This window comes from Podarcis cretensis, assembly GCF_951804945.1.
Source record: "Podarcis cretensis genome assembly, chromosome: 3".
NCBI classification, from domain to species: Eukaryota; Metazoa; Chordata; class Lepidosauria; order Squamata; family Lacertidae; genus Podarcis; species Podarcis cretensis.
Genome location: NC_137172.1, coordinates 4,893,505 through 4,912,338, shown reverse-complemented (window position 1 = coordinate 4,912,338; position 18,834 = coordinate 4,893,505). Strand labels below are relative to the sequence as shown.

The following is an 18,834-nucleotide window of genomic DNA, read 5'->3' as shown; positions in this document are numbered from 1 at the left end:
TTCGTTTTCCTCCTCCAAAAACTAGGTGCGTTTTGTGGTCTGGTGCGTCTTATAGAGCGAAAAATACGGTACTCTCTTCCCTTCTTCGAAGCTCCCTCTCCTGTTGCCCCGATACCATCCTCTTCTTCCTTTTTTTCTTTTAAAAATTTTATTAGTATTAATTGATATCCATACACAATCTTAAGTACATGTACAAAGAAGCACCTACAAAAATATAACACGATATAACATCTACGGCAGCGTTGGAATGACCCTTGTTTAAATCAAATACTATTCAATAAGGAAAAACGGTACGATGTGTTATAAGAAAGAACTAGAAATTATAGTAAGAGTAAGGTAAGAAGTAGAAGTACATTCAGTGTTGTAAATATAACTTACATCGGAAAATGACGGGAAGTCTGTTTTGATATAATTTACCGTAGTTTATTGGATTTTTACTTCAGTTTATTTTTGTTTAGCTAGAAAGTAAAAGAAAAGAGCATTTGCAAGTACAAGTTTAAATCAATATTTAACGTTATAATTATTTAAGGTTGTTATTACTATCATTATCAGTTTTACTTTTTCTGGAACATACCCCATTTTTGCGTAAATAATTGTTTTGTATTTCCGCTTAATCTGTTTGTCAATTTAGCCATTTCTGTGTAGTCTTAATAACTTATTCTGCCATTCCCTTACCGTTGGTACTTTTTCCCCTTTCCAGTTTGACGCAATTAATAACTGGGCAGCGGCTGTTGCATATAAAAAGATTTCTCTTATATTTTTCGGGATATCAATGCCCAGAATTCCAAGTAGAAATGCTTCTGGCTTCTTTGAAAACGTTAATTTAAGGAGCTTTTTCATCTCATCATAAAGAGGAGGGTTTCTCTGATGATGATGAGACCTTCCTCTTCATCTCTCTCTTTTTTATATAATTTTTGTTTTGATATTGCATAAGCATGCACACATCAATATACAAAGAAATAAAAGAAAGAAAGAAAACAAAGAAAGAAAGAAAAAAAGAAAAAGACCTCAAAAACAAACATCCTCCTCTCCATCTCATGCACCACCACGGCCTTGCTAAAAAGGTTGTGATCCTGTTACAAACAGCAGAAATGCATGCTTGATATTACTCCGCCAGATCAGAAATTGAGTATAAGAAGCTTGAGCTCTGCTGGATCAGGCGAAAGGCCCATTGTACTGTGATAGGAATTTTGAGGTCTTAGATATATATGTTGATAAGTGTACCAACCAAGCACATACATAGATCAGCCCCTGGCCTCTTAAGTGAGATGGGCGCACAACCCCAGAGTCTGTCAAGACTGGCCCGTACGGGCAGGGGTACCTTTACCTTTACCTTTAATGTTGGGACGCAGGTGGCGCTGTGGGTTAAAGCCTCAGCGCCTAGGGCTTGCCGATCGAAAGGTCGGCGGTTCGAATCCCTGCGGCGGGGTGCGCTCCCGCTGCTCGGTCCCAGCGCCTGCCAACCTAGCAGTTCGAAAGCACCTCCGGGTGCAAGTAGATAAATAGGGACCGCTTACCAGCGGGAAGGTAAACGGCGTTTCCGTGTGCGGCTCTGGCTCTGGCTCTGGCCAGAGCAGCGATGTCACGCTGGCCACGTGACCCGGAAGTGTCTCCGGACAGCGCTGGCCCCTGGCCTCTTAAGTGAGATGGGCGCACAACCCCAGAGTCTGTCAAGACTGGCCCGTACGGGCAGGGGTACCTTTACCTTTACCTTTTAATGTTGATAAGTGTACCAACCAAGCACGTACATAGATCAGCACAGGAAGACCAGCCTGGAGCCATTTTGATTCCCAAACTGAGCCAATGTTTTCTCTGCAAGGTCAAAGTGGGAAACCTCCCCATTGTCTCTTTCCTCACAAATCCTGTCTTAAGGGCACATTTAAGATATGAATAGGGTGTGAGCCTGTGACCTGGCCCAGGAACTAAGAATTTATCATTACAAAAGACTGGCCAGGCTCCCCAGGCAATCCAATCAAGTAACCTGCCAGACAGGAGATAAACAAGGACAGGAGAAAAACAACATTAAAATTTCTGTTTTAAGACCGCCTTTTTGTGATGTAGGTATGATGTATCTGAGGGGTGGTCTTAGGTTACACCCCTTCTGTGATGTGTGTATGATGTTTCTGGGGGTGGTCTTGATCTAGGTAAAGGTAAAGGTACCCCTGCCCGTACGGGCCAGTCTTGACAGACTCTGGGGTTGTGCGCCCATCTCACTTAAGAGGCCAGGGGCCAGCGCTGTCCGGAGACACTTCCGGGTCACGTGGCCAGCGTGACATCGCTGCTCTGGCCAGAGCCAGAGCCACAGCCGCACACGGAAACGCCGTTTACCTTCCCGCTGGTAAGCGGTCCCTATTTATCTACTTGCACCCGGAGGTGCTTTCGAACTGCTAGGTTGGCAGGCGCTGGGACCGAGCAGCGGGAGCGCACCCCGCTGCAGGGATTCGAACCGCTGACCTTTCGATCGGCAAGTCCTAGGCGCTGAGGCTTTAACCCACAGCGCCACCTGCGTCCACTGGTCTTGATCTACAGGGTGGCAATTTCAAAAGTCTTTATAAGGCCTTGCGCGCCATTGTTCTGGGTCCTCCTCCTTTCCTGCAGGTGAGGGGAGCACCCTGTTGCAACAGATCAATAAAGATCAAGCTTACTAGCTGCTTTGCTTCTCAATATTCTCTGGTTGGCCTCTGTTATTTTTTCCTACCAATAGGGAACCTACGTAAGGACTCTATATGGGCTCTTGGATACCCTATAAGGGAAAAGGGCAATCCTGATCTCACAGTGGCAAACACAGTGGCCACAGTGGCCAACCAGATGCCTGTGGCAAACTCATGAGCAGGATTTGAATCCAAGATCAGTTTCAAGCAGCTGGTGTTCAGAAGCATTAATGCTTCCAGTTGTGGAGGTGAAGCATAGCTGTCATGGCTGAAAGTAGTCTGCAGTAGTCTCAAGTTTAATTTTTTAATCCATCTCTGCTCTATAGCTGGTGCACTTTTACACATGACTTGTTTCTGTAGGCAAAATGTAATGCTGTGTTTGAGCAGAGCCACAGGTGAAGTTTTTATTATTATTATTAATTTATTTAACATAATTATTACAAAATATAAGCAAAATATTACAAATACATACATATATATTTCAGATAAGCACACACATATATAAAAAAAGAACAAAAGAGGAAAAAGGAGAAGAAAAGTTGGAAGAATTTCTTCCAAATTTATCCTACAAATATCTCAATAATAAAATTTCATTGATTGACTTCCATCGCTTACACTGCACTTCCTATATACATTTTAAACAAGATTGTATCTGTTATTCCATATTTTTTCCATACAACCTTACACAAATATTCTAATAATAAGTTTTCTAAATCTTTCATAAATCTATTCTAAACACAACCAATACCTTACATTTAAACTTTGTCTACATAAATAAGCATTTAAACATTTCCATTGTTTCTGGATTATATTTTTTGGTTTTTGTCTTATCAAATCAGTCAATTCCAAGTATTCACATAATTTTTTGGTTTTTGTCTTATCAAATCAGTCACTTCCAAGTATTCGCATAATTTATTCAACCATTCGTCTTTGGTTGGAACGTGATTTCACAGGTGAAGTTTTTAACGTGCGTCTTCCCAATTGGTTTTTAACAAGCGTTTTCCCAACGGAACCGCACATTAGAGCTGTTTTCCATCACCTCCACCCTCCTCCCATCCTCTTCAATGTTTTTGGACCTTTCCCAGGGTTTAGCCAGGCTGCCGAAGGCCTCTGTCAAGAGGCAAAGTTATACATCGGTCACAGAAGTGTTGTCATTTTGCAGGTGGAGTGAAGTCACCCGAAAAGTGGAGTTGTGGGTTCAGATTCTGGAGCTTAATGAGAATGGAGAATACTGCCCAGTAGAGGTGATTCCAGCGAAAGATGTGCACACAGGCGGCATCTTTCAACTCAGGCAGGTAAGATGGAAATTAAGGCAGCCCACGCTGCCTTGTTATTTAGTGGATCGATCAATTAATGAAATATCAGTTAATCAGTGAAATCACTGAGCGTCACTCTGCTGGCAAGATATTCGTGATATCTTTGTCAGGAGTTCGTCGAGTAGGACCCTGGCATGTTCTCTCCCTCCTGGTCGATCGTTTGGGAGCTTCAAAAGCTTCCTTCAGCCCGAACATCACAGCGACCGATGCCAACAGACATCGGCACACTTAGGGACCCGCAGAGTCTTCGCAGCTTGCGTGACAGACCTCAGCAACTCAGCATTTTGGCTAATCTACTTTATTTACATATAAACACACACGGAGCACTGGAACATGGCTCCCTCTCTCTCTAGCATCAGGCAGCAAAGAGAAAAAGAACAAAGGACAATAGTCCCACTTCACGGAACACAAACATCCTGTCTCCATCACTTCCCACTCTGTGGAGTCAAAACATATACTGTCATGTGATAGACAGCAATCCCATGACTGCAACAATGGAGGAGGAATTCTAACAATCTTCAGCTTACTCGCTAAGGCGGGCTTCCGTGGCTGCGTTCAGACATTGTGATAAGCCATGGCTTTATCATGACGTCCAAACGCAGCCAGATTGCTGGATGTGGGAACATAAGAAAAGCTCTGCTGGATCAGGCGAGTGGTCCATCTAGCCCAGAATCATTTTCTCACAGCCCAAATACCTTTGGGAAGCCTGAAAGCGAGACCTGGGTAATGCAGCCCTCCCCCCGCTTTTGAGTCCCAGGAATTGATATTTCAGAAGAATGCAGCCTCTGGCATTGAACTTAGCCATGGTGGCTTGCTATAGACTTTACCTCCATATATTTGTCTAATCCAGGGGTCAGCAGAGGGCCGGTCCACTGTCCCTCAGACTTTGTGGTGGGCCGGACTATATTTAAGCAGCATTAAGATAAACTGAACAGTTTTTATAAAATATGCAGGGATTTATGATATGTAAAATGAACCATGAAAAGAGAAGAAGCGAAGTCACTGATATCTTAAGGATGTTTAAATTTATATTCTAAATTGTAAAACAGAAAATTTATTAAAAATTATATACAGTCATAGCTTGGTTTTCGAACAGCTTAGTTCTCGAACGTTTTGGCTCCTGAACGCCGCAAACCCAGAAGTGATTGTTCCGGTTTGCAAACATTCTTTGGAACCCAAACACCTGGCAGCCAATTGGAAGCCATGCTTTGGTTTTCGAACATTTCGGAAGTCAAACGGGCTTCTGGAACAGATTCTGTTCGACTTTCAAGGTATGACTGTATATATATATATAGAGAGAGAGAGAGAGATAGAAACTCTGTTATATGTTTTCAGCAAATGCTGAAGACACATCTCTTTATGCTGGCGTTCGACACCTGGATATATAACTTCATAATTCCAATTTTTTGGGGTTGATTGTTGGTTCTTTTTTTGCAATTGTAAGTTTTAAAACTCTTTTTAATGTCTCATCTTAAATTGTACGTCTTTTGGAGGGAGCGGGTTGTCAATCTGGACGTCCACAGCCAAGTCAGTGCATATTTCTGGTGTAGTGCTGCCTAGAAAGCAGTTGCCAGCAGAGGTCACCCCCCTAACATCATTTCCCCCCCCCCTTCCAACGTGCTGTTTCTTTGCGTTCCCCGGGCGTGCAGGGCCAGTCACACCGAATTCAAGTGGAAGTGAAGTCCGTGCAGGAGTCGGGCACGCTGCCTCTGATGGAAGAATCCATCCTCTCGGTCGGAGTGGGCTGTGTTCAGATCAAGAACGCCAGGTCTCCGAAAGGCCACGAGATGCATCAGGTAAGAGCCAGTGTGGTGTAGTGGTTAAGAGCGGTAGTCTTGTAATCTGGGGAACTGGGTTCGCTTCCCCGCTCCTCCACATGCAGCTTCTGGGTGACCTTGGGCCAGTCACACTTCTCTGAAGTCTCTCAGCCCCACTCACTTCACAGAGTGTTTGTTGTGGGGGAGGAAGGGAAAGGAGAATGTTAGCCACTTTGAGACTCCTGAAGGGGAGTGAAAGGCGGGATATCAAATCCAAACTCTTCTTCTTCTTCTTCTTCCTTGCTTATAATGTAAATATTGGAGATCTTGTAGCTCAGAGAGAAAGTATCTGTGGTGTATGCGGAAGGTCCCAGGATCATATATCTGTAACCTTCCAACAGTTTGACTTCACCCCCAAAGGCATGCTCCTCCTTTGTCTCCCGAGACAGACGGAAGCCAGCAGACAGATAGGTAGTTTCAATTCTATCAATGCTTAATGGTTTTTTTACTTATTATTTTTTCTCCTTGTGTTTTTACCTGCCAGTGCCGGATTTACGTATAAGCTAAACAAGCTGTAGCTTTGGGCCCCACTTTCTTGGGGGCCCCCCAAAAAAATTTAAAGGGGGGGAAAAAACTGGATGTACACTTCCAAAATATAAGAGAAAAAACAAATAGAATAAAACCTACACACAGCAGGAGTGTTTTGTGTTGTGTATGGACCTATTAGGTCCATAAATTACCATATAGCATGTATTCAACGCAAAAAACAGCGACAAATTGTTGTTGACAATGGACAGCTGAACATATACAGTGGTACCTTGCAAGACGAATCCCTCGAAAGACGAAAAACTCGCAAAACGAAAGAGTTTTTCGTTTTTTGAGTTGCTTCGCAAGACGGATTTCCCTATGGGCTTGCTTCGCAAGACGGAAACGTCTTGCAAGTTTGTTTCCTTTGTCTCGCAAGTTTGTTTCCTTTTTCTTAAAACCGTGCAGTCACTTTGAGGAGCAACTCATAGCACGCGGTGTGGTAGCCTTTTTTGAGGTTTTTGAAGACTTTGGTGATTTTTGAAGCTTTTCCAAAGTCCGTGCTTCGCAAGACGAAAAAATCGCAAGGCGAAAAAACTCGCGGAACGAATTAATTTCGTTTTTCGAGGCACCACTGTAAAGGGCCCCATTATCTGGCCCTGTTACCTGCGCTCATTTTTATCTGTAAGCCTCCTTGAGTCCCTGTCAGGGAAAAAGTCAAGTTAGAATAATAATTACCGCTTTGAATTTACTTGCATTTGCATGGTTTTTGCCTAGGAAGAAGACGACGACATGGACAGCTACCAGGTAAATAACCTGCTAAAACTTTTCTCCTTTTGGATGCAAGTCCTTTAAGATCACGCGGTCCTAACATTCCTTCATCCATCAGAGCAATCAGCATTATAAGGTGGAAGTCACAAGCAAAGGCCAACTATTTGAGTTTTCTTCTTCTTCTTTGGTGATCCCTCGTAGCCGAGTAAGATTGTCTTCCATAAACACTGTATTAACAATGAGTCCGTAAGTGACTGTGGAGGCCAATTCTGGACCCACACGTCCTTCCACAGTGGGGACATAGGTTTCCGGGCGGGAGTTGATCACGGTGTGGATTTGCCAAGCGTGCCTTCCTCTTAGCACATTTCTCCCTTGCGTCCTGAGTTCGAGTGTCTTCAAAGCCCATGACACCTTTGGTAAAGGCTGTTCTCTAGTTAGAGCGCTCGCAGGCCAGTGTTTCCCAGTAGTCGGTGTTTATACTACATTTTTTTAGATTTGCCTTGAGAGAGTCTTTAAACCTCTTTTGTTGACCACCAGCATTACGCTTCCCATTTTTAAGTTCAGAGTAGAGTAGTTGCTTTGGAAGACAATAACCAGGCATCTGCACAACACGACCGGTCCAACCAAGTTGATGTTGAAGAATCATTGCTTTGACGCTGGTGATCTTTGCTTCTTCCAGTACACTGCCATTAGTTTGCCTTGTCTTCCCAAGCGATAAGTAAATTTATTTGGAGACACCGTTGATGGAATCTTTTGAGGAGTTGGAGACTGTTCGGGTAACACAGTTTAGGCTCTTCCTCTCTGGGAACGGGTGACTGGGACAGAGAATGGAGGATCTCGCCTAGGAAAAGAACAAGGCCTCCATGTTTCTAGCCCTCAAGGTCTACACAGAACCTGGTTTCTGCACATAAACACAGACCCTCCTGCCCTTCATCCAGACAAGAGGCATTGTCAGAATTCAAGGACATGTCCCAGCCAGACAAAGAAACACTCAAGAAGATTGTGAAGGAAAACCACTGTGGAGTGTGGCCTGGGGAGACTTCTGAGGGCCAGATGGAGCGGTCTGGGGGCCACATTTCAACCCTGGTTTACCTGTGTGTAAAGTGCAACCTCAGGGCATGGCATTCTCCACCGCTCTCTCTGTGCGCAGTCTCGGAATCCTGCCTTTCCATCTCTGCTCACAAGCCGCTGCTTGCTTAAAAAATAAATTGAAATTAAGTGCTCCCAAACTTCTTCGCAGGACAGAGACCTGGAGAGGCTGCGTCGGAAATGGCTGAACACGCTTACAAAACGCCAGGAGTATTTAGATCAGCAGTTGCAGAAACTGGTTGGGAAGCCCGGTAAGCAAAAAATATGGTTTCTGCTGCTGCGAAAAGATTATGCACTTAGAGGTAGGTCCCGGGCCACAAGGAGGTTAGGCTGGCCTCAACCAGAGCCAGGGCTTTTTCGGCTGTGGCCCTGATCTGGTGGAACGCTCTGTCACAAGAGACTAGGGCCCTGCGGGACTTGATTTTTAGGCTGTCTGTCAGTTTGAATTAGCATCTTTTAGAACTTTGTTGTTATTCACGCTTTTATACTGCATTTTATGCTGTTTTTTGTTGTATCACAATTAAGTGTTTTAAACGGGCCGGATTTAGAAGGCGATTGGGCCAGATCCGGCCCCCCGGGCCTTAGTTTGCCTACCCATGGACTAGAGCATGTGAAAAAGGAACACAATATTTTAGCTGCAGTTCATTCATTTTCAGCTTCGTATTCTTGTTATAACAGAAGCGTGCCCAGATATTCCGTTGTTGCACCATAAGATAGGTTTAAGGTACCATTTAAGCCCCAGCTTTCATATCTCAGTTTCGAACACTGTTGCCCTGACAGAGCGATTGGCACAGCGCAACGTTGAATTCCTCCCTTATACAGCAGTTGCATGTTCTATATGTATAAATGGAATTTCGAACCCAGTACAGTTGCTGACTGCTGCAAACGTGAACGTTTGGTAAACTCAAGTTTGGACAGCTCCTGTGTTTTTTAATTAACAAGCTTCTTGCCCCCAGAGCACGGGGATTATTATTTTTAAAAACTTTTTTAGAACTTCATTTCTTTAAGGCCTTTGGGGGTGAGCCAACCCACAAAGTTCTCTAGGGGCTGCTCAGACGCCGGATCTTTCAAAACATGAATCAAAACACTAAAAGTCACTTGCTCGGTTTCCTGCCTTAAAAAATCAGCACCATTTATGTTATATTTGCAGAAACAAAGAAAGTCAGTAGACTTGATGGCAGGATTTAAATAAACGTTCACATTATTAGTATCAGAAAATGTTTAGAAAATAGCGAAAAATTATAGTGTATTTACTTTTATTTTTATATTTTTAGGCTTAGTGTTTTGTTATCAATAACTTTCTGTTAGGAGACAGCAAAGTGGGTGAAAAGAAAAACAAATCAGAAGCAGAAGTTGGGGGAAGCCCTGGGGGGGAGGGAGGAATATATAGTAAATGTTAAGAAATTGAGATGTATGTAATGAATGAAAAAGAAAAATGAATAATAATAATAATAATAATAATAATAATAATAATCAACACGGGGAGGGGGTTTTAATGTATTTTTAATCTTTGTTGGAAGCCGCCCAGAGCAGCTGGGGAAATCCAGCCTGATGGGCGGGGTACAAATAAAAAAATATTATTATAATATTATTATTTGCTGTTCCGGGAGCTCCCAGCCAGCCTCCGCCCTGTGTCACAGTGTAGCCTTATTGGAGTTCACTGATTGGGTCTGCATTGCTCCCGGACAGGAGGAAGGAAGTCAAATGACACCGAGGGTTGGTTCAGAGAAAGAGTTCTTTATTTCTGCTCTCCGGAGCAGCAGAAAGACACTTGCATGGTCAGTCCACAGCAAGTCCAAAGAAATGAGAAATTTCATGCAGTATATATATCCTCCAGGCACCCTCTCCCCCTTCCCCAGGAATCCAGCCACGTCAGCTTGTGCACGCAGGTTGACATCATAGATGTTCCTGCTCCGGTATTCTTAACCATAAAAAGGTATTCCTCCCTATACTTCTGACCATAAAAGGTTGTTCCTGTTTCCTATGCTTGCTCTTGGAGCAAGAGGTCATCAGCTCCAAGAACACACTCTGGTGCTGTTCCTGGACTAGGTCTGTGCGTCTTTGTGGTCTTTGTGGTCAGGACATAACATAAGGCACAGACGTGTCTTCCCTGTTCTACTGGTACAGTCAAGGCCATCCTTGCCATCACGAACTGATAAAGGAGGGGGCTCTGAGCACTTGTTTATACAGCTGGGTTTTTGGCTCAAGAGCTCAAGTTAAAGCATTTTAGCTAAGGAAAAATAGGGATTTTGGTGCAGTTTCAAACTGCCTGCACAGTCAGTTTTGGGCTTGGGAAACCCATTCCTTCAACAGCAGTCGGGATAGGAGCCACAGGGCTGTTTGGGAAGCCCCGGCAGAAAGTTATAACTTTGTTGAACTCTTGCAGACAAAACAGAAGACGACACGGACCGAGAAGCCCAACTGCTGGAGATGAGGCTGACCCTGACGGAAGAAAGGAACGCGGTCATGGTGCCTTCCGCAGGGAGCGGGATTCCAGGAGCACCCGCTGAGTGGTAAGGGGTCTTTGCAACGAGGCCTCAGCAGAAGGGCTGCGTTTTGCAGCTTGCTTAGAAGAAAAGCTTCCGCCATGTGCCAAAACCTCATCCGTGTTGGCGTCGGCCGCCTTCTTCTTCTTAGGCGATCCCTCGTAGCTGTGTAAGGTTGTCTTCCATGAACACAGTTTTAACAATGAGTCCGTAAGTGACTGGAGGCCAATTCTGGATCCACACATCCTTCCACAGTGGGGACATTGGTTTCTGGGCAGGAGTTGATCATGGTGTGGATTTGCCAAGCGTGCCTTCCTCTTAGCGTGTTTCTCCCTTGCGTCCTGAGTTCGAGTGTCTTTAAAGCCCATGACGCCTTTGGTAAAGGCTGTTCTCCAACTGGAGCGCTTGCAGGCCAGTGTTTCCCAATTGTTGGTGTCTATACTACATTTTTTTAGGTTTGCCTTGAGACCTCTTTTGTTGACCACCAGCATTACGCTTTCCATATTTAAGTTGGGAATAGAGTAGTTGCTTTGGAAGACGATCATCAGGCATCCGAACAACATGACCTGTCCAACGAAGCTGATGTTGAAGAACCTCTAGGTCTATTGGAGGTTTTAAGCAGAGGTTGGGTGGCCATCTGCCCTGGATGTTTTAGCTGAGATTCCTGCATTGCAGGGGGTTCGGCTAGATAACCTGTGGGGTCCCTTCCAGCTCTGCCATTCTATGGTGCTAGGAGTGTTTCACAGTTAGGGTGCTGCCACAAAGAAGACCCTGTTCTGAATTCCAATCATCTGGACTTCGTTAGGAGATGGTATGACCAAAAGGGGACTCCCAAACAGATCTGAACTTACTGGCAGGACTAATGCATTCCCACTTGGTGGTGTGATCTCAGCACTGTTCTCTTCCCCTTGAACTTCCCTTTGCCTCTGCAGTGACCCTGGATAGCAGATCCATAGCCCAAGTTTGGGACCAGGCTGCCACACCTCCTTGCACTGAGGAAAGGAAGATTTTGCATTTGAATCCTTGGAATTTGCTATTGACATCAGGACATAAGACGAGCCTGCTGGATCAGGACTGTGTCCCATCTAGTAGTAGTAATAATAATAATAATAATAATAATAATAATAATAATACAGTGGTACCTCGGGTTAAGTACTTAATTCGTTCTGGAGGTCCTTTCTTAACCTGAAACTGTTCTTAACCTGAAGCACCACTTTAGCTAATGGGGCCTCCCACTGCCATCAGGCGATTTCTGTTCTCATCCTGAAGCAAAGTTCTTAACCCGAGGTAATATTTCTGGGTTAGCAGAGTCTGTAACCTGAAGTATATGTAACCTGAAGTGTATGTAACCCAAGGTACCACTGTAGTGATAATAATAATAATAAAAAAATTATATCCTGCCCTCCCCAGCCGAAGCCAGGATCAGATCGGCTAACAACAGTAAAATGATACAACATTCTAAAATCAGTTCATTCTAAAATCACTTCAGCATCAAATTAATGGCAACCATTGGGCTAGAGTTCTGTGAGGATTACCAAAGGAGAGAGGGGGCCAGGCTGTGTCCTGGCCAAAGGCCTGGTGGAACAGCTCTGTCTTGCAGGCCTTGCGGAAAGATGTCAAGTCCCGCAGGGCCCTGGTCTCTTGGGACAGAGCGTTCCACCAGATCGGGGCCACGGCCGAAAAAGCCCTGGCTCTGGCTGAGACCAGCCTAACCTCCCTGTGGCCTGGGACCTCCAAGATGTTTTTGTTTGAAGACCGTAAGGTCCTCCGTGGGACATACCAGGGGAGGCGGTCCAGCGTCCTGTTCTCACAGCGGCCACCCGGACACCCCAGTGGGAAACCCCCAAGCAGGATCTGAGCACATGGCCAACTCTCCCCTCCTGTGGTTTCCAGCAGCTGGCATTCAGAAGCATTGCTTCCTCCAGCTGTTAAAACTGTGGAACTCCCTGCCACATGAGGCGCTGGTGGCCACCAACCTAAGTGGCTTTCAAAGAGGATTCGGGAAATTCACAGAGGAGGAGAGGGCTATCGATGGTTACCTGCCAGGATGGCTGTGTTTTGCCTCCACGTTTCAAGGCGGCAACACTTCTGAGTACCACTGGTTGGGAAAAAGAGAATGGGGGAGAGGGCTCTTGTGCTTGGATCCTGCTTATGGGTTCCCCGTAATGAGCATCTTTCTTGGCCGCTGAGGAAAGGATACCGGACTCGATGGGCCATTGGCCTTGATCCGGCAGGCTCTTCTAGCTTAACTATGTGGTTTAGTCGTTTAGTTGTGTCCGCCTCTTCGTGACCCCATGGACCAGAGCACGCCAGGCACTCCTGTCTTCCACTGCCTCCCGCAGTTTGGTCAGACTCATGTTCGTAGCTTCGAGAACACTGTCCCACCATGTCGTCCCCTTCTCCTTGTGCCCTCCATCTTTCCCAACATCAGGGTCTTTTCCAGGGAGTCTTCTCTTCTCATGAGGTGGCCAAAGTCTTGGAGCCTCAGCTTCAGGATCTGCCCTTCCAGTGAGCACTCAGGGCTGATTTCCTTCAGAATGGATCTGTTTGATCTTCTTGCAGTCCATGGGACTCTCAAGAGTCTCCTCCAGCACCAGAATTCAAAAGCATCAATTCTTCGGTGATCAGCCTTCTTTATGGTCCTGCTCTCACTTCCATACATCACTACTGGGAAAACCATGGCTTTATGGATCACTGCCTTGCCGTGGCGAAGGGGCTTGAGTAACTCAGAGAAGCTATGAGCTATGCCGTGCAGGGCCACCCAAGATGGACAGGTCATAGTGGAGATTTTTGACCAAACGTGATCCACCTGGAGCAGGAACCGGCAAGCCACTCCAGTATCCCTGCCAAGAAAACTCCATGGACAAAGACAACAGGCATATAAAAGCTTAACTATACAAGGGAGTAACGTGGCAGTGCAGAGAAGAGGCTTTTCCCATCCCTGAGAGACAGGTGTGCCCTGCCGTGTCCCAGAAGCCATGGCAAAGCTTGAATTTGCGGAGTGACATTGGTTCCTCCTTTCTGAGATCCTTGAGAGGGTTTGAAATGACACCCGAGAGGATGAAGGGCAAATGGGGAGGGTGGGGAAGGGAGGAAGGAAGGAAGGAGAGAAGGAAGGAAGGAAGGAGAGAAGGCAGAAGAGGCTGAAACGACCTGAATAATTTCCCCTAGGCTCCATATAACGCAAGCAGCGAAATGTCCTCCGCTTAAAGCAACCGGGTTATTAGCCAGAGTTTAATTATGATCCTCTGTAGGAACGGAATCAATATTTATTGCTGCTGCACTTTAGCTGATTTGAAAGAAAAATGGTAATGCTAATTGCCCGGTTCATTCACTTAAGAGGGGCCCTGCTCCGTACTCGCGATAACCGCTTTGGTCAGAACATCGGCCTGGATTCCAGGTTTCACGTACCTCCCCACCCTGCCAGAGTCCTCTGTAGTCAGCAGATATGCCATGAAATCTTTCATTCGTGACGCTGGTAATAGAATCAGGTCCAGCCTGCCCTGGCCTCCGGGTCACAGGAGCTGCAATTATCGGCAAGCCAGGAAATTCTACGCCCAAAACTGAATTTGAGGTCTGGTTAAGAGAGCGATCCGTCAGCCAGGGAGTCGCCAGTTCAAATACCATGTCGGCCGTGAACTTTTCTTGAATGTTCTTAGGCAAACTAATATCCATTAGCCTGAATTAACACACACACCCTTCCAATCCCTTGCCTAATGAGAAAAGTAATGGTGTTTTTTAAAAGGTTCTTATAAAGATTCCTGAGATAATGTTTGTGAACTGTTCCAAGTACAGGGGGAAATGTCATATAAGTACCAGGTATTATTATTTTTAGAACTTCCTTAGCCTTCTTTTCAACCTCCTCAAAGTCAAGGTTGGATTCGGTTCCGATTTAAACTGTGAGTGGCCTACAGATTGCTACAAACAAGAAGGGCCCTCCAGCCAGGCTTAGAATCTGAAAAGACACAGCACAGAAGGAAAGTGGATTGGGAGTGTTGTAAATAAAAATTGCCCTTTTCCCTTATGGGGTATCCAAGAGCCCATATTAGAGTCCTTACATAGGTTCCCTATCGGTAGGAGAGAATAACAGAGGCCAACCAGAGAATATTGAGAAGCAAAGCAGCTCGTAAGCTTGATCTTTATTGATCTGTTGCAACAGGGTGCTCCCCTCACCTGCAGGAGAGAGGAGGGACCCAGAAAAATGGCATGCAAGGCCTTATAAAGACTTTTGAAATTGCCACCCTGTAGATCAAGACCACCCCCAGAAACATCATACATACATCACAGAAGGGGTGTAACCTAAGACCACCCCCCAGATACATCATACCTACATCACAGAAAAGGCGGTCTAAAACAGAAATTTGAATCAAAATAAAAAAATTCCTTCCAGTAGCACCTTAAAGACCAACTAGGTTAGTACTTGGTATGAGCTTTCGTGTGCATGCACACTTCTTCAGATACACTGAGTAATAAGAAGAAGAAGAAGAAGAAGAGTTTGGATTTGATATCCCGCCTTTCACTCCCTTTAAGGAGTCTCAAAGCGGCTACCATTCTCCTTTCCCTTCCTCCCCCACAACAAACCCTCTGTGAGGTGAGTGGGGCTGAGAGACTTCAAAGAAGTATGACTGGCCCAAGGTCACCCAGCAGCTGCATGTGGAGGAGAAGGGAAGCGAACCCGGTTCACCAGATTACGAGACTACCGCTCTTAACCACTACACCACACTGGCTTTGAGGAATGGAAGAGATTGTAGTATTTCTGACTAGTCAACTTAAGGAGCTTTTCGAAGTGCTTCCATTTTCCTCTGTTAAATCACCTGAGTTCAGTAATGAGGCAGTTTAAGTCCCATTTTTTGTATTGTCAGCCAGTTTCAGTGTGTACTTCACATGGTACACTTTTTTGAGGTTAAGTGTACGCTTAGAATTAAGTCATGTTTTGCCAGCCATTCTTATCTGTAAGTTAATGGCTTGTTGCCACATCTTTAGTTTCTAGGCTGTGCCCTGAAAACTGCTCCAGAGGCTCAAAATAATATACTGTACCTAGTCAACTGCTAGATGCATCAGACATCTTAGTTTTGTAACATGGTAAATGTCCGGAATGATGTTATCTTCAAACCTCTAAAGCACTTTTCCTGTAGATTTTGAAAGTGGATTGTACATTCCAGTTTTAAAGGCACCATAAGTTCTGAGTTTCCTGCGTGATGTCGGAAGCATATATTAAGAATGTAGAGGCATGTTCAGATTTTATGGTAACTTCCAACCTTTGAACATTTTGAGCTTGGCTCCCTATTAATTTCTCCATCATAGAACCTGGTACTAGGGTTTTGGGGTGTTGTTGTTTTTTACATTCTGTGATCTACTGTCTCACTCTTGAGAAATTTCGCAGAATAGTATGAAACAAACTTTTTAATAAAGTGCATCTGAGCATTTTTCACTCGTGAGAAATGGATACCTGCAGTTGTCTTTGAAGTGTTAAGAATTGAGTTTGAATGTTCAACTTTCCCAACTGAACCATGTAAACTGCTTCCTCAGAATCCCTGAATGGCTACGTTAATCCAGTCTGTTTACTCAATTGTCCCTCTTGCAAAAGAGTAGCAAATCACAGTAAAATGTCTCATGTCCTAAGAACTCCTTAAACACCATGTTCTACCCAGTCTTACCATGTTTTCTAACAATCAAGGAACCCAGTATTTATCCCATTGTAATAATGTGTTTGTTCTGTAAGACCCTTCATGTAGTTCTGCTTCGTATACCTTTGTATTTGCAGCACTTAAGTTCACATTTTTATTCTTTGCATATTTGATTTGTGAAATAAAGATGTTTTGATAACTGGCTTGTTATGCCCAATGCAGATAACATGCCAACTACTTCTGGGAAGAAAATATAATGTGGTAAATACCTTTATGATGCTTTGACCAGTATAAATGGGCTTCTAACTAGTCAGAATCAAGCTGGTAATACCCCTCCCCACCTTCTCACTATATAGAAGGGTCTGGTGACTTCTGTTTCAGTGTATCTGAAGAAGTGTGCATGCACACGAAAGCTCATACCAAGTACTAACCTAGTTGGTCTTTAAGGTGCTACTGGAAGGAATTTTTTTATTTTGTTTTGACTATGGCAGACCAACACGGCTACCTATCTGTAACAGAAATTTGAATGTTGTTTTTCTCCTGTCATTGTCTGGCAGGTTACTTGATTGGATACCCTGGGGAGCCTGGCCAGTCGTTTATAGTGATAAATACTTAGTTCCTGGGCCAGGTCACAGGCTCACACCCTATTCATATCTTAAATGTGCCCTTAAGACAGAATTTGTGAGGAAAGAGACAATGGGAGGTTTCCCACTTTGACCTTGCAGAGAAAACATTTGCTCAGTTTAGGAATCAAAATGGCTTCAGGTCAGTCTTCCTGTGCTGATCTATGTATGTGCGGTTATGAACATTACCATATATATCTAAGACCTCAAAATTCCTATCACAGGAGGGAAGAGGAAATAAGCAAACCCAGACACAAGTTTTTGCTTCTAAGGAGGTTGAAACGTCTAAGGAACTGAGGAGCCAAAAGTTGCTGGTCTCCCAGCTGCACCAGTGTAAATGAGGAACATTTTAGCTGTATTCATGCTTTACCTTACGTATTTTAGGTAAACGCCTGACGTGTTTTAAGATTACACCTGAGCATGTTGAATGGAATCTTTGTCCACACTGCCTTGGTCAACACTGGCTCCTGCAGATTCTAGAACCACAACAGCATTTCATATCTTAGCAAAGCTGTTTGCAGTTTGCAGAACACCTCCAAACCGACCTAAGGAATGGGAGGGAGCTGTTTCTGAGGGCCTGAGACTTTGCCTAGATCAGGGGTAGGCAACCTAAGGCCTGGGGGCCGAATGCGGCCCAATCGCCTTCTTAATCCAGCCTGCGGACGGTCCAGGACTCAGCGTGTTTTTACATGAGTAGAATGTGTCCTTTTATTTAAAATGCATCTCTGGGTTATTTGTGGGGCCTGCTTGGTGTTTTTACACGAGTAAAATGTGTGCTTTTATTTAAAATGCATCTCCGGGTTATTTGTGGGGCATAGGAATTCGTTCACTTTTATTTTTATTTTCAAAATATAGTCTGGCCCCCCACAAGGTCTGAGGGACGGTGGACCGGCCCACGGCTGAAAAAGATTGCTGACCCCTGGCCTAGATAATATTTCTGCCGCTTGCCCTTTGCAGATAGCTGTGAAAAACCGTGCCGCTTAATGCCTTTGGCCCATCGCTTTGCAGCATCCGAGAGAGTGGTTTAAATTAGCTGGTTTATTTTGCAATTATCCAACTACATGCGCTTGGAGTAAGCAGCGTGGGGAAGCTCCTTAGCATTTGACAGCAACGCGCACTCGTTTCTGCTACAAGGGAAGGCAGCCCTGGTTGAAAAGAGGCCCCGAAAGTACTGAATGTCCTCTGCGTCTAGCTGAGTAAATTGAGATGAAGCCACAGCCCACCAAGGTTATATCGTTGCCTTGACCTACAATTGCCCGGGTACTGAGTGTAATAACACGGTTGCCGTGATGCTCTCAGGGACGTGTTCTGTGTTCAGTCTGCCTCCATTGATATGCCAGTGCTGACTGCGTCTCTCTCTTTTAGGACCCCTGTGCCAGGTATGGAGACGCACATCCCAGTCATCTTTCTTGATTTAAACGGTAAGTGAGATCAGAAATGACAGCGCTTGAGGGATGTGGAAAGGAATGCAGCAAGAATTGCGTTGGGAGCGGGGAGTGAATGGCAAGAAGGCGTTCCGAGTGGTTGCTCATGGTGTCAGTCAACCATTGAACTAGGTCCTATGTACCACTAGGTCCTATGTACTACTTTTGTATCATCATTATTATTATTATTCAATTTATAAACCACCGTTTATCCAAAGGTCCAAGGGCGCTGTGCAACACGGAGAGCATAATTTACGCAGCAAAATGATAAAGGCATAAAACCTAATAATGCACAGCATGTTCATGAAATTTTGAGACCTGCGGGTATACAAATTTACACAAATAGTAATAATAATAATTGAGATAATAATACCAGCAGTCCCCCACACACATTTAACAAGCCGTAGATTAATAATAATAATAATAATTTATTATTTATACCCCGCCCATCTGGCTGGGCTTCCCCAGCCACTCTGGGCGGCTTCCAACAAAACACTAAAATACAATAACCTAGTAAACATTAAAAGCTTCCCTAAACAGGGCTGCCTTCAGATGTCTTCTAAAA

General features: G+C 44.7%; 1 protein-coding gene and 1 long non-coding RNA gene across 3 annotated transcripts in view; one reads left to right on the top strand and one right to left on the bottom strand.

Moving 5' to 3' along the window:
• LOC307211971 overlaps positions 1–18,834 on the bottom strand; it is a 202,371-nt gene that overhangs the window by 109,695 nt on the left and 73,842 nt on the right. The window lies entirely within an intron of this gene.
• KIF13B (kinesin family member 13B) overlaps positions 1–18,834 on the top strand; it is a 203,807-nt gene that overhangs the window by 128,978 nt on the left and 55,995 nt on the right. For both annotated transcript variants that reach the window (XM_079968398.1, XM_079968397.1), the window contains exons 24-29: positions 3,814–3,946; positions 5,617–5,763; positions 7,027–7,056; positions 8,261–8,360; positions 10,496–10,622; positions 18,211–18,266. In XM_079968398.1, coding sequence (XP_079824524.1) covers positions 3,814–3,946; positions 5,617–5,763; positions 7,027–7,056; positions 8,261–8,360; positions 10,496–10,622; positions 18,211–18,266 — 593 coding nt within the window. The remainder of the gene's footprint in view (positions 1–3,813; positions 3,947–5,616; positions 5,764–7,026; positions 7,057–8,260; positions 8,361–10,495; positions 10,623–18,210; positions 18,267–18,834) is intronic.